Below are 11,557 nucleotides of genomic sequence, written 5' to 3'. Positions count from 1 at the left end.
AGTCTGTAACAGGCGCTAGAACCTCGAACCTCGGGAGCTAGAAGTGTAAGAAAGTATGACAGAAGATATGAACCACCAATGGAGAAGAACTCAAGCCCAAGGAGGAAGAATGAATGTCAGGGTCAGCGATGCCGCTCTCGCCTAAGGATCCCGCTTGAAGACAACGCGGGCATCCGAGCCCCCGCCCGCGAGCCAATCAAAAGTAACCCTTGCCGAATCTCTTCTCCTCCCGGTGGATCTGCTTTTCCACTTCCCTACTTCAAACACTGGATTGGGAAATAGTTAAACAACGCCAGTGTTGGGCAAAATGCGGACACTAACCGAGAGCTGGAAAACACCTGCAAGCCCTGGGCATGGTTCCCGGGTGTTCCAGATGTTCCATGCGTGGTCCCAGTGTTCCACCGTATCCATTATACATCAATTGTCATCACCCTATTTTCCGGCCTGCATGGCATCATCCAAGATTAGTTTTCGCTTCCGATTGCTGGAAATCCATGGAAGGCGTCAGCCAAATCATCCCCACAAAGCCAATGAACCCTTGACGGTCCCGAGAAATGGTAATGCAAGCCTGGCACGGGCTTTACGAGTGGAGTACAACAAGCGAGAGACCATATTAATATGCGTTGACAATTGGCATCTTTTGTTCATGTGCTGTATTTCTACCCGCGGATGCCTATCCATTGTCCAGGTCTTTCAAGGGCTCTTCATCCCCGGGATCGATCCCGTGTCCTCCGAAGGCTCTGAACCGACTCCATTATTGATCGACAAGCGAGATGAGGCCCGCCTCAGTTCGTGTTCGTGAGGACCCTGAAACTCTTTTGACAAATCTTTGCCGTATTGCGGTGAAAGCCACCTCGGATTCCTTCATCTAGGGGGATGGGAGAGGAGATCTTGTTTTGGTACAGGTTATGATGTTATCGTAGTAGATATGAACAAACACTGGTTTCCGAACGGGAGAGGGATTGTGGCTGCATGAAACTCGTCGAGTCTTGGGAAAGTTGATAGATTGAGGCAGCGGCTCGACCCGCACAATCATTATGCAAGGCTACCGCAAGTAGATATCATCTCGGTTCGTAAGTACGGAGTATTTATTTTCTTTCTCATCCCGGTCTTGAGAGATCCTGCGTCGAAGCGACCACCCTCGGTGGTGATTGGCCTCGTATAGATAGGCCACGACCTGCCTATGACTTGGTCTCTGCAGCCCCTTCCTTGGCTTCTGGCTTCGGAGCTGGATCATAGATCTCGGCCAGATTAAACCGTTTAAGCTGATCATAATCGCTATCCACAACGCTCATTCCAATAATGTTCTACTGCATTGTCAGCGTTCCATTGCAATGACTCGCTAGAGTGTCGGAACTAAATGAACCCACCTGGCAGACATCAACCAGAATCATCTTGTCGTAGTTTTTCAAATTCACGGGATGCTCTTTACCCACGATATCGGCGACGGTCTTGATAATCGTGTCTCGATTGAACTTATTGTTTCCCCGTACTGAAGGCCGAATAGCGTACTGTGAACCAAAACCCACCCCAAGGTGACATCAGCAACGGTTTCTCGACATGTTTCCAATCTTACCCCCCTCATAACCCCATTAAGATGTAGGTTCGGGAGATATGCCTACAACGGTACCTAGTCCGACGCAGGACTAGGGGACTAGAAGGGAACTAAGAGTAATCATCACTTACCTTCTTCGGTGGCCCTCCGGAGTGGAAGTGTGGCTTGAGAATCTCACGAGCAAAGCCTTCTAGATCCACACTAAGAGTCTTTCGGACCTCAGTGACCGGGGTCATGCGCTTAACGTATCGACTCTTTTTCGTCTCCGGATTGGCCTGTGCTTCAGCACATAGACGGTGGACCAGCTCCACAGGATCGACGGTCTTTTCAAGTCGCACAAATATCACTTTTTTCAGGGATTAGCAGGGGGGTCAACGTAGGTTGCTTCGTGAACCGAGCGCCGGTACACGAAGGGCGCCAATTGAACGCACCACAGGGCATTTCTAAGCGAATTGCTTGGAAGGGGCGCTTTTTGTCCTTGTTGGGCTTCAAGCCTGCCAGCTCCTTTTGAATCTGGGCCTCGATATCGCCCTCATCCTTATCCTCGTCGTCATCGACATCATCCCCTTTGAGCTGCCCCGAAGACTCTAGGGCCTGGAGCATGGAAAGAATGTGAATCAGTGGCTGCTTAGCTGACGGTAGATGTCCGATCGAGCACTATTATGCCATGCAGGACGCGCAATCTAGGATGGACTAACCTGGGAGAATATGTCCATTGTCTCTGCGATACACTTTCCTTCTCTGCCCATGTCGCAAGTCACAATTACACCCACATCGCCAGTGTCAATGTTGACTTTGCGTGAGGAGGCCTGCCATGCTGGCTTCCCGCCCTATGCGATCATTCAGCGTCTTGGTTGATCTTCTACTGCCATCTCCAGCAGTGGGTAGAAGCAGGCACTGGGTGGGAACGTACCTTCTGGCGCTTGGCCGACTGATTGGCGTTACCTGGCATACTTCGCTTCTCTCCAGCCATGAGGTTGGAATGAAGAGTCTCGAAGGGTAGTTTTCTCTCCCAAAGATGCAGCAGGCTAATTTTCCGCGATAAACTGATAGGCGGAGGAGTGGGGTGGAAGAGTCCCCGAAGTTGCTTTTGTGTGGTCCCCTGTTCGTGGATCAATCGGGTTTAGCGTGCGGATCGACTCGTGCTGGTCTTTGGGGAAAGCTTATTACATTCTGTTTCACGAGGGCTAACTTAAATGTATAGTTATCAGAATGTTCATTCTTATTAAACTGAATATACAATCAGACCATCCAATCCAACAACACATTCATCACGGTCCACCAACCTCGTGGGACGGTAACGGTCATACAATGCGGTGGTAGTGTGGCATGACATCAACGGTCCAATCATGACGTAGTCCTCGTTGTTCTCAGCATCGTTCAAGCTTATCAGAAGCCCAGAGGCCCATTCTCAGAATGATCCGGCAAGCTGTGTGCCTTGTTTTCCTGTTGCAAGTGTTCCGATTGCTCCGTATCACCTTGATGTAAAAGGTACGCTGCTCACTCCGTCTGGGTTTAAGCTGATCGTCCACCTTTCTCCTCTTCCCTTCTTCCCTCCTTCCCTTAACTCCCCAATCCTTCCTCTCACCATTACCCAGTGCATCATGGCGTCAAACGATATTGCTACGAGGGAGCTGGAGAACCCTATCGACCTCACTGAATACCTGTTTCGGCGTTTGCACGAGGTCGGTATTCGCGCGGTCCACGGTGTTCCCGGTGACTACAATCTCTCGGCACTCGATTACCTCCCTAAGTGCGGCCTCGACTGGGTTGGAAACTGCAACGAGCTCAATGCTGGTATGGAAACGACCGGAAGCTGCCGAGGAAGTCATGTACTCAATTCTAACATGGCCTTCGGTCTTTAGGCTACGCGGCTGATGGCTACGCACGTGTGAAGGGCATCAGTGCTCTGATCACCACCTTTGGTGTCGGAGAACTGTCGGCTCTAAACGCCATCGCAGGCGCATACTCCGAGTTCGTTCCAGTCATCCACATCGTGGGTCAGCCAACCACCCGATCGCAAAAGGATGGGATGCTGCTTCATCACACACTCGGAAACGGCGATTTCAACGTCTTCAACAAGATGAGCGCGGCAATCTCTTGCTATGTTGCCCACCTCAATGACCCTCGTGATGCAGCGACTCTGGTCGATAGTGCAATCCGCGAGTGCTGGATCCGTAGTCGCCCAGTCTACGTGACTCTCCCCACCGATATGATTGCCGCCAAGGTCAACGGAGATCGCCTGAAGAAATCCATTGACCTGTCTCTGCCCAAGAACGACCCCGAGAAGGAGGATTATGTAGTCGACGTGGTCCTTAAGTCTCTCCACGCGGCTAAGAACCCGGTTATCTTGGTTGATGCTTGTACTATCCGTCACCGTGCCCTGGAAGAGGTACAGCAGCTGGTTGAGGCTTCTGGCCTTCCTACTTTTGTCGCACCCATGGGCAAGGGTGCAGTCAATGAGTCCCTCAAGAATTTCGGCGGCGTCTATGCTGGAAATGGCTCTAACCCCGGCGTCAGGGAGGTGGTCGAGTCTTCAGACCTCATTTTGAGCATTGGCGCCATCAAGTCCGACTTTAACACAACGGGATTCACCTATCGCATTGGCCAGTTGAACACGATCGACTTCCACAGCAACTATGTGCGCGTGCGGTATTCCGAGTACCCGGATGTCAATATGAAAGGCGTTCTTCGCAAGGTCGTTGAGCGCATGGGCAAGCTGAACCTCTCTCCTATTCCACAAATCCACAACAAGGTTCCCGTGAGCGAGCAGAATTCAAGCCAGACCATCAACCATGCCTGGCTGTGGCCAACCGTTGGCCAGTGGCTCAAGGAGAAGGATATTGTCATCACGGAGACAGGTACTGCCAACTTTGGCATCTGGGACACTCGGTTCCCCGCCCATGTCACGGCAATTAGTCAGGTGCTTTGGGGAAGTATTGGATATTCAATGGGTGCTTGCCAGGGCGCCGCGCTGGCCGCGAAGGAACAGAACAACCGCCGTACCATCCTGTTCATCGGAGATGGAAGCACCCAATTGACGGTTCAGGAACTCAGCACGATGCTTCGGAATAAGCTAAATCCTATCGTGTAAGTGCAAGTCTATGAAACAAACTCGAGGTCGCGCGATCGCCTTCCGCAAATACTGATGACAAGCCTTGTCCAGATTCGTCATTTGCAACGAAGGTTACACTATTGAGCGATACATCCATGGATGGGAGGAGCGCTACAACGACATCCAGCCCTGGGATTATGCCGACATTCCCAAGGTTTTCGGAGCCCAGGATGGGTACAAGAGCTACCGCATCAAGACCAGAGACGAGTTGAAGAACTTGTTCGCCGATAAAGGGTTCAGCAACCCAAGCAGTCTTCAGGTAAGTTGTATTTGCGGGTCGAATTGTTTCACCGACGAAAGCCCGAGAAAGGCTAACCGTTTGAATAGCTGGTTGAGTTGTACATGCCTCGCGACGATGCTCCCGCTGCCTTGAAGCTGACCGCCGAGGCCGCGGCCGCGCGCAACAAATAAGCGACCTAGTGTTACGAAGTAGCATCTGTCGATGAAGCGAGTCGCTACTGAGTTATGATGAATTCTCTCCTATGTCGTTTGATGTATTGTCCCGGCATTGCATATCACCCAGCTGCACTGTTATCTCCTCAGGAATTTGCTTCAAACGGGTCTGTGCATGCATGCGTACAACTCTCCTTGCGGTTGGGATCATGATTTACGTCCCCGTAGTCATTTTAATCCAATATTCTCATCTCCATTCCATCGAAAAGCCAGTCGCACAGTATTCTCCGAGTCTAGATCGTTGTATTTCCCGTAAGAACACTGGTGGAGCTCGAGGTGGTATTGGGCACTAGACCGAGGATACAAAGTGAATCAGTTGATCAGCTAGCGCAGTATAGAGTACCACGACCCATCAATACTTCGTACAGTGCACGGAGCGGTTCCGGTCATATTGGCGTTCTGACCGCTAGACGCTTCTTGGCCACTTTGGCAGTGTAATCGCCGCCACACGGAGACTGGTCGATTGTTGGCGGTTTCATACTAAGCAAAAACGGGGCCAGGGCTACCAGTGCGAATATGACCTCGGCTGGAGCTAACCAGGTATCGAGCAGGGGGTCGAATCCCTAGCTGGCGCCTAGTAGACAGCCAGGGGGAAACATGATAGCCTCGTAAACACTCCTGCGGATTGATTGTCAACCACATCGGTTTTATGTGTAGCTTCTCCCAGGCTAGACCATAACCAGCTCGCTCTTGACTCCTTGGTCGCTGTGTACTTTGGACTTAATCCAAAATACCAAAAAACCCGCGACTCCACCCTTCAACTGCGGGCCCCACGTGACGATCCCAGGCGTCCCAATCTTGAGGCATCATAGCTCTTCTCGAGTCCCTTTGTCTCCCAAACAATATCTTTCTCTCCTTGGATTTTTGCTTTGGTAAGTGACATGTATGCGTGCGTGTATGCGTCCATTCCTTCGGGATGAGTTCTCCGACGCAAGGAGCTCGTGGTTGGAATGCGCTGCCATCGCTTAACTTGCTCCGAGTTTACGATCGGAGGGGATCGCCCTCGCCGTTTCTTGTCTTCAGATTTGCTGACGATAAGGCCTTTTCGAGCAGCACCGGAACCCAGCACTCTTCTAGCTGGGCTTTACTTCGGTCGCGCACCCTCGGCATATCCTTTGACCTCGCGACTCGAGTCCTGGCGTTTAATAACAGCCAGGGCTTCGCCGATAGCTTCGGAGACGCCGATACCGATCATGTCGACGAAAGGCCTCGCGACCTGATACCTTAAAACCAATGTGATGCGGAGACACTGGCGACAATTCCCTGAGACTCCTATTCTTCAACGGTGGCCTAGCGCTCGCTGATCAAGATCACGCGCTCGGTGGACATAGTTCACCATGGACGGTCAACGACAATACATCCCGGGACCACCACCCACGCAGCATCCCATTAACCTACCTCCGCCTCCTCCACGACACCCCCACCAACACCAGCCAGTTCAGCTTCAAACCGGGGTACCGCCACCACCCCCTGGGCCCCCTCCAGGGACAGGGTACGGAGCACCCACCGGATGGCAACAAAGCTGGGGTAGGCAGGCCCTGCCTGCTGGCTTTCCCCCTCCACCCCCTCCGCCGCTGCCACAGAATCAACATATCGCAGCATACCGTCCACCTGCTCCGCTCTCGATCGTGCCCCCGCATGACAAGCAGCCGCTCACTTCGGCAACCTATATACCCGGAAACGACACCATTGGTGTCGGCATCCCGCCCTTGTTCGAGACTAATGGGCAACCGTATGATCCCTACACTCAACAACGGCAGGCAAGTAGCCAGACATATCATCCTGGCACTGATGGGACCTATAACCCGCAGACTCCAGGGACACGGGTCACTCCTCCGTTCGCCCTACACAACAATGTCCATGAGTTGGTGACCAACGACAATCCGTCGCAAAACTCAATTCCTCAAAACATGGATCTCACCAAATCGCCGAGCCATCGGCATCAGATTAGCGGTGCATCATTAGGTGGAATGTCCCCTAGCGAGGCTGCCGTTCAATGGCCGCTCGATCGAGTTCTTCTTTGGCTTGCGAGAAACGGATTTTCCAAAGATTGGCAAGAAACTTTCAAGTCTTTAGAGCTACAGGGGGCTGACTTCCTTGAGCTTGGCTTGGCATCTGGTGGACGTGGAAATCTTGGAAAAATCCACAAAGTTGTGTATCCCCAGTTGGCTAAGGAATGTGCTCGAAGCGGCACCGGATGGGATTCGACCAGGGAGCGAGAGGAGGGCCTGCGCATGCGCAAGCTGATCCGCCAGATTCATGATAACGAATCGGATTCCTCAATTTCAACACCGATGCGCGCAGAGCCACCGGCTTGGGCTAGTACATCGGCTGAAAGTGGAACTGGATTCCATTCAGGTCAATTGACTGAGCCTCGTTCGGCTGGTCCGACGCCCGGTGTCAATGATATCACCCCAGAACAACTAGCAAGCTCTCAAACTGCGGCTAATGCCCAAAAGCCGCCGCAAATGCGCTCTGTTACCTTGCCAATTCCCTCGGGTCATGATTCGCCAATGTATGAATCTCCCTCGCGTGAATCTCCCTCTTGGCTACGCTCTGATTATTCCAGAAGCGCCCTTGCGACAGCCAATGACCATAGACGACAAAGCCCCTCTGTTTCCAGCGAGAACGGTGCTCTACCGCCATCATTACGTGCTCAGGATAGCCCAAAGAGTGGCAGTCCGGCTACCCAATATGTGACTCCTTCATACGCAGGGTTAACATCTTCGTCGACCGGAGATTTGACGTTGAAGTATGAGCATTCTCGGGTAAATAGCACAGAGTCCATCCCGGGTGCCGGAAGGGGCTCTGCCACGATGGGCCGGTACTACGACAGCCGCAGACAAGGCCAAGACATTACTCGTCCATCGCCCCAGGATGCAAGCAAGCCATTTGGTGGAGAAACGTCGTCATCTTATTCTAGAGACCATGGCAAAAGCATTTTGAATCTGTTCACAAGGAAAAAGGGCCACAAGACTGACATTTCAAGTCATCCGTCCCCAGACGATCTGGAGTCTCCTCCAAGTCCCGAGGCTCGCGCGAACGGCTATCTCCCGTATCAGCCTGCCTTCAATTCAAGTGACATGTCCTTGGGCGAGCGTCCATCCTCGGCTACCACGGTCAAGACAAAGAAGTGGATCTTTGCGACCATGGATGGTGTCAACTATCGCTTGATTGATGTTTCTGATTGGGACTCTGTGGAGGCCCTGCGCGCTGGGATCTGCCAGAACTTGGGGATCTCCGATTGGAGCAGTGCCCAGATTTTCCTCACACAGCCCGGACAGAGTGAGCACGAGGATCCCATGAGTGATTCCATCTTAGCAGTTAGCCGCAGAACCAAATCCGACCCGTATGGCTCTCTGAAGGTGTTTGTGAAGGGCGCCCCTACTCATGTCCCAGTGAACCATCTTCCCCGGTTCGACGGTCTTGGGGTTTCCATCCCCACTGATAAAGCAGCTCAATCTCCCACGGCGGCTCATGCTCCCATCCATCGGAAACCGCTTGAGGAAGGAGCTTTAAATAGACTGTCACCGCAAGCTCAGACTAAGCCCAACCCCGACATTCTAGGGTCCCGACAGAATACACTGAAGGCCTCAACGGGAAAGACGTTGCCAGATGGTTCCCCAGACCCAAGCCAGACACTGGATGCTGAAAAGTCGGATCTGCTTGCACGCCATGAGGCACACATGCGCGAGGTTGAGCGTAAGCAAAAGGAACATCGTATTTCTCGAGTCCCGCCGCCCATGACGCAGCAGCCGCGGAAGGATACATACGGAGAAACTGGGTACAGGCGTGAAGGTGTGATTGATTTCGATTCGCCGCGCATCTCGCCGTACGAAGAGAAGAAATCTGAAAAGGCTGACACCCTGGTGCCTCTACGAAAACCACCAGTCGCGCCGATTGAATCCAACACTCTTACCAAGGTCAACTCGCTGAGAAAGGCTCCTGGTGAGCGAGCGGATCGTCACCGACCCCAGCCACAGTCTGCAGGGCAGACTCACGGTCTTGGAGCTGTGTTGGCAAGCGTTGGTCGAATGACCAGTGCCATTGGCACTCCATCTCCTTCAGTCCCGGTTCCTTCGACACCTTCATCCAACAATCCAGGCAGTGCCGGTTCTGACTCAGACCGGCCGAATACGATGGATTCTGTGGCAACCGCCTCAAGCCGAACGACCCTAGGTAAGGCACATTATCGCGACGAAGTTCAAAAAGCTTCACTATTTGAGACCATCAGTGCTGACGTGCTGGCCAATCTAGATTCCGGGAAGACTGCCCCCAGCTTTGCCTCGGAGCAAGTTCAACGGTCCCCCTCCTCGTTCGCTTCTCGCTCTGCCACAAATACATCTTCTCCTCAAAGCTCAATCTCACAGAAGCCGACGTTGCAGTCTCGCAAGTCATTCGGTCCCGAGTTTGACTTTGAAGAGTCCCAAGTGTCCTTCTTACGAAGCCCGGAACAGTCGACGGGACAACCTGATGACGACGATGATGATTCTTCTGACGATGGACTCTTCGCAATTCGACCTTCAAGAAATGAGCCCCAGAAGTCTGAGCCAGAGCCCGAAAAGAGACGCAAGCCGTCTCTCAGCCTAGATACAGACAATGCCAAGCCCCGTCGGGTTGTTAGCTTCATCTCCCCCAATACTACTTCTGGGAAGAGCTTTGCTACTCCGGCAGGAGATACTTCTGGTGGTGACACTTCCGAGTCGCCAGAGAAGTTCTCGGGCACCTTCTATGGAGCGGACTCCTCAGATGACGAACAGCCCCCGCGGAGAGATTCGTTTGCCAATGGAGACGTCTGGGCTAGCAGACCTGCTGTGGAGGGCGTTATCGATAACCTCGATAGCTTCTTCCCGGATGTCGACCTCGATGCTCCTTACCTAGAGGAGCCTCCATCCCCGAGTCACAGCAAAACTGACATTGATGGCGGAGCAACCATCAGAGGCAAGCAGGAAGCTTCGCCTGCGCTGCAGCCCGTTGTCGATTTAAGCACTTTCAATCCAGACATATCGACAATGCGTCCCCCGCCGCCCCCACAAGGTGCATCGATCGTTGCCAGACGTAACGTGGACCGCAGTGGTGGCTTGTCACGGAAGAAGTCAATTCGTGAAGTGGCAAGAGGTGCTGCACACAGAACTAAGAGTATTGGGTCCGCCGGGCCTCAACAGTCGAGCAACCTGCTTCGCCGGAAGAGTACGAAGATGTTCGGTGCCAAGATCATGCAAATCAGCCCCAAGCCCGGCACTAGACTCAGCCAACTTGATCCTATCCCTCAAAACGCCCCGGCTCCAGGACCGAGCGGGTCTGTCCCACAACGCCAGCCCACGTTCCGCATCATCCGTGGTCAACTTATTGGAAAGGGAACCTACGGTCGTGTGTATCTGGGCATGAACGCAGACAATGGTGAGGTCTTGGCTGTGAAACAAGTTGAGATCAATGCCAGGCTCGCAGGAACCGACCGAGATCGTATCAAGGAGATGGTGGCTGCTTTGGATCAGGAGATTGACACGATGCAGCATCTCGAGCACCCCAATATCGTACAATACCTGGGTTGTGAACGAGGCGAATTGTCAATCTCCATCTACCTGGAGTATATTTCTGGTGGTTCCGTTGGAAGTTGTCTTCGGAAGCATGGCAAATTTGAAGAGAGTGTTGTGAGATCTTTGACACGGCAAACGCTCGATGGTCTTGCCTATTTGCATGATATGGGTATTCTTCACCGTGATCTCAAGGCGGATAACATCTTGCTTGACCTTGATGGTACTTGCAAGATCTCCGACTTTGGTATCTCGAAGAAGACCGACGACATCTACGGCAACGACTCGACCAATTCCATGCAGGGCTCAGTCTTCTGGATGGCACCGGAGGTCATTCAGTCGCAGGGCCAGGGATATAGTGCCAAGGTTGACATTTGGTCACTTGGCTGCGTGGTATTGGAGATGTTTGCAGGTCGTCGACCGTGGAGCAAGGAAGAGGCTATTGGTGCTATCTTCAAGCTGGGCAGTCTCAATCAGGCCCCGCCCATTCCCGACGATGTGTCCATGAACATCAGTCCTGCAGCGCTTGCTTTTATGTACGACTGCTTTACTGTGTAAGTTCAGCTACTCTCTGGAACTCAAAGTGTCGGTACAGTTACTAACCTCTCAAACAGGGATTCATCTGAACGTCCCACTGCTGGCACTCTACTTACCCGCCACCCCTTCTGCGAGCCAGACCCCAAGTACAATTTCCTGGATACGGAGCTATATGCCAAGATCCGTCATGTTTTGTGAGAGGGTTCTAGTCTCCCAACAGGCTTGTGAACATAATGCTGCGCATATTTTTTTAGGCCTGTGGAGTTTATCAGCATGCTGTTCTTTCTTGTTCAGGCATCGTATACACATACCATTTTCCAAGTTTCTGTTATCGTTCAAGCGAGAATTCGTCAAGCTAAACTG

General features: G+C 52.5%; 4 protein-coding genes across 4 annotated transcripts; 3 read left to right on the top strand and 1 right to left on the bottom strand.

Annotated features, from left to right (window-relative positions):
- Positions 1–1,181: 1,181 nt before the first annotated feature.
- N7496_001272 (THUMP domain-containing protein) lies at positions 1,182–2,528 on the bottom strand (the record flags this gene model as incomplete). The annotated part of the gene is made up of 7 exons (XM_056694203.1): positions 1,182–1,307; positions 1,371–1,511; positions 1,577–1,618; positions 1,687–1,901; positions 1,987–2,179; positions 2,254–2,385; positions 2,469–2,528. The coding sequence occupies 7 exons, from the start codon at positions 2,526–2,528 to the stop codon at positions 1,182–1,184; spliced, it is 909 nt and encodes a 302-aa protein (XP_056560932.1).
- A 631-nt stretch (positions 2,529–3,159) lies between these two features.
- N7496_001271 (alpha-keto acid decarboxylase family protein) lies at positions 3,160–5,081 on the top strand (the record flags this gene model as incomplete). The annotated part of the gene is made up of 4 exons (XM_056694202.1): positions 3,160–3,352; positions 3,421–4,645; positions 4,722–4,929; positions 4,998–5,081. The coding sequence occupies 4 exons, from the start codon at positions 3,160–3,162 to the stop codon at positions 5,079–5,081; spliced, it is 1,710 nt and encodes a 569-aa protein (XP_056560931.1).
- Positions 5,082–6,039: 958 nt separating this feature from the next.
- On the top strand, positions 6,040–6,351 carry N7496_001270 (uncharacterized protein; the record flags this gene model as incomplete). The annotated part of the gene is made up of 1 exon (XM_056694201.1): positions 6,040–6,351. One exon carries the CDS (start codon positions 6,040–6,042, stop codon positions 6,349–6,351), a length of 312 nt encoding a protein of 103 aa, XP_056560930.1.
- Positions 6,352–6,460: 109 nt separating this feature from the next.
- On the top strand, positions 6,461–11,392 carry bck1 (uncharacterized protein; the record flags this gene model as incomplete). Its single annotated transcript, XM_056694200.1, has 2 exons — positions 6,461–11,211; positions 11,272–11,392. 2 exons carry the CDS (start codon positions 6,461–6,463, stop codon positions 11,390–11,392), a joined length of 4,872 nt encoding a protein of 1,623 aa, XP_056560929.1.
- Between the last annotated feature and the right edge of the window lie 165 nt (positions 11,393–11,557).

The sequence above is a fragment of the Penicillium cataractarum genome (assembly GCF_028827025.1).
Source record: "Penicillium cataractarum strain IBT 29864 chromosome Unknown utg000001l, whole genome shotgun sequence".
Lineage (NCBI taxonomy): Eukaryota > Fungi > Ascomycota > Eurotiomycetes > Eurotiales > Aspergillaceae > Penicillium > Penicillium cataractarum.
This window is presented reverse-complemented; position numbering and strand designations above follow the sequence as displayed.